General features: G+C 40.3%; 1 protein-coding gene across 1 annotated transcript; it reads left to right on the top strand.

Moving 5' to 3' along the window:
- The first annotated feature begins 6 nt into the window (after positions 1-6).
- LOC106525129 (gastrula zinc finger protein XlCGF57.1) lies at positions 7-1,599 on the top strand. Its single transcript, XM_014019254.1, has one exon. The coding sequence runs from the start codon at positions 163-165 to the stop codon at positions 1,048-1,050; it is 888 nt and encodes a 295-aa protein (XP_013874708.1). The 5' UTR covers positions 7-162; the 3' UTR covers positions 1,051-1,599.
- The last annotated feature ends 551 nt before the right edge of the window (positions 1,600-2,150 follow it).

Genomic DNA, 2,150 nt, shown 5'->3' with positions numbered 1-2,150 from the left:
GAAGACTCCAGGTCAAAAACTGGAGACACAGATAAAGACTGGGAGTCTTCTCCCAGCAGGGTTCCTGAAACAGATGTAAAAAACAACAAAAATGAACAGAAGCTGCATTGTTGTGATTTATGTGGGAGACGGTTTAGACAAAAAGGACATTTAAACACACACATGAGAATCCACWCAGGACAAAAGACATTTTGTTGTGAGCTGTGTGGTCGAAGTTTTGTTGAAAAGGGCTGTTTAAACAAACACATGAGAATCCACACAGGACAGAAGCCATTTTCCTGTGAGTTGTGTGATCAAAGGTTTACCCAAAAAACTAATTTAAATACGCACATGAAAACCCACACAGGACAGAAAACCTTTTGTTGTGAGCTGTGTGATCAAAGGTTTAGCCGAAAGGATCATTTAAACATGCACATGCAAATCCACACAGGGCAGAAGCCATTTTGTTGTGAGCTGTGTGATCGAAGATTTTCTGAAAAGGGCACATTAAACAGACACATGAGAATCCACACAGGGCAGAAGCCATTTTGTTGTGAGCTGTGTGATCGAAGGTATAGACGAAAGGAACATTTGAACTTACATATGAGAATCCACACAGGACAGAAGCCATTTTGTTGTGAGCTGTGTGATCAAAGGTTTCGCAGAAAGGAACATTTAAATGTGCATATGAGAATCCACACAGGAGAGAAACCATTTGGTTGTGAGCTGTGTGATCGAAGGTTTACTGAAAAGAGTGGTTTGAACATACACATGAGAACCCACACAGGACAAAAACCATTTTGTTGTGAACTGTGTGACAAAAGGTTTGGTCAAAAGAGCAGTTTGAAAGTGCACATGAGAATCCACACAGGACAAAAACCATTTTGTTGCGAGCTGTGTAATCGAAGGTTTAGACAAAAGGGCAGTTTAAATATACACATGAGAATCCACACCGGACAGAAACCATTTTGTTGTGAGCTGTGTGATCAAAGGTTTAGCCACAAGGGCAGTTTGAACACACACATGAGAATCCACACAGAAAACAAATCAGTTATTTCCAATGACTCCTAACACTGCATGAAAAGTCAGATTTTTGTCCCTGTAAACTGCCGTGAATATCACTAATTTGCGTCAGTTTACAGCTCCACACGTTCGCATTTTCCTGTGCCGAAAACTGTCAGAAAYGTACCCTTAGAAGCAGCGGGGGGTTGGGGCCACGGGGCCCCGGCTGGCGGAGGTGTGAACGACTCTACCTACCATATGAATAGCAGCACCACAGGCAAGAGCAGCAGTAGAAGACCCCCCCTTACTCCTCAGTCATTGGATAAAACAAAAGCCCTCCCCCCTCATCTGTCACTTGTGATTGGTTGGTAGGTCTGTCCCTATTGGACAGCCTGAGCCTTAATAAATACAGGCCTGGATTAACCCCTCCCTAATAATGYTTATAATTCTGATTTATAATAATGCACATTTAATTAATTTTGTTAATAATAATCTTGTACAGCAATGACTGAAGACTATATATATATATATTCATTTAATTTGTAAGCTAAATATTGTGTTACTGTCATGTTAATAAACTAATCAAAGGACATTAAATTATAAAGAACATAAATTCAAGGCACAAGTTTGATTTTTGAAATGCTTTAATTTTCCTTTTATTCGTTGTGTGTAAACATGCTTCGCAATGAACCTGATTCTRATATTTTGTACATGAAAACATCTGCTAAATGTCTTCAAATGATTGACACTGTTTATCACACCTCTTTGAGGTTCATTCACTGTAAAACAGGCWGTATGGTCGCTCGGCAGCTGACCGGTCGACGCGCCGTCATGTGATTGTTCGGCGTTCGTTTTCGCACAGACCTTTCATAGCTCCTCAGACACCCCGCGCCGAGCTCCTGGGAAAAGACGTCTTCGAAGAAGACCAGTCAAAAAAGTGCAAGAATTTGCATTTTGCACTATTGGATCTTAAGAAGGTTCTAAGTAGAGCTTCACAATGTTAAAAGAAGAAATCAGTGCAAGAGACAAGAACTTTTGAGCAGGGAATTTTCTGAAAACTGCATTTACACTCAAACATGATTTTTTCAGCTGATCAAAAGTTTGACCATAGCTAAAAAAAAACTGAAACTCCCCCAAAACAGAAAACAAAGTGTCAAAAAAAGGACTCC

This window comes from Austrofundulus limnaeus, unplaced genomic scaffold (genome assembly GCF_001266775.1).
Source record: "Austrofundulus limnaeus strain Quisiro unplaced genomic scaffold, Austrofundulus_limnaeus-1.0 Scaffold213, whole genome shotgun sequence".
NCBI lineage: Eukaryota > Metazoa > Chordata > Actinopteri > Cyprinodontiformes > Rivulidae > Austrofundulus > Austrofundulus limnaeus.
Note: the sequence above shows the minus strand (reverse complement) of the source record. Positions and strands in the feature narration are given on the sequence as shown.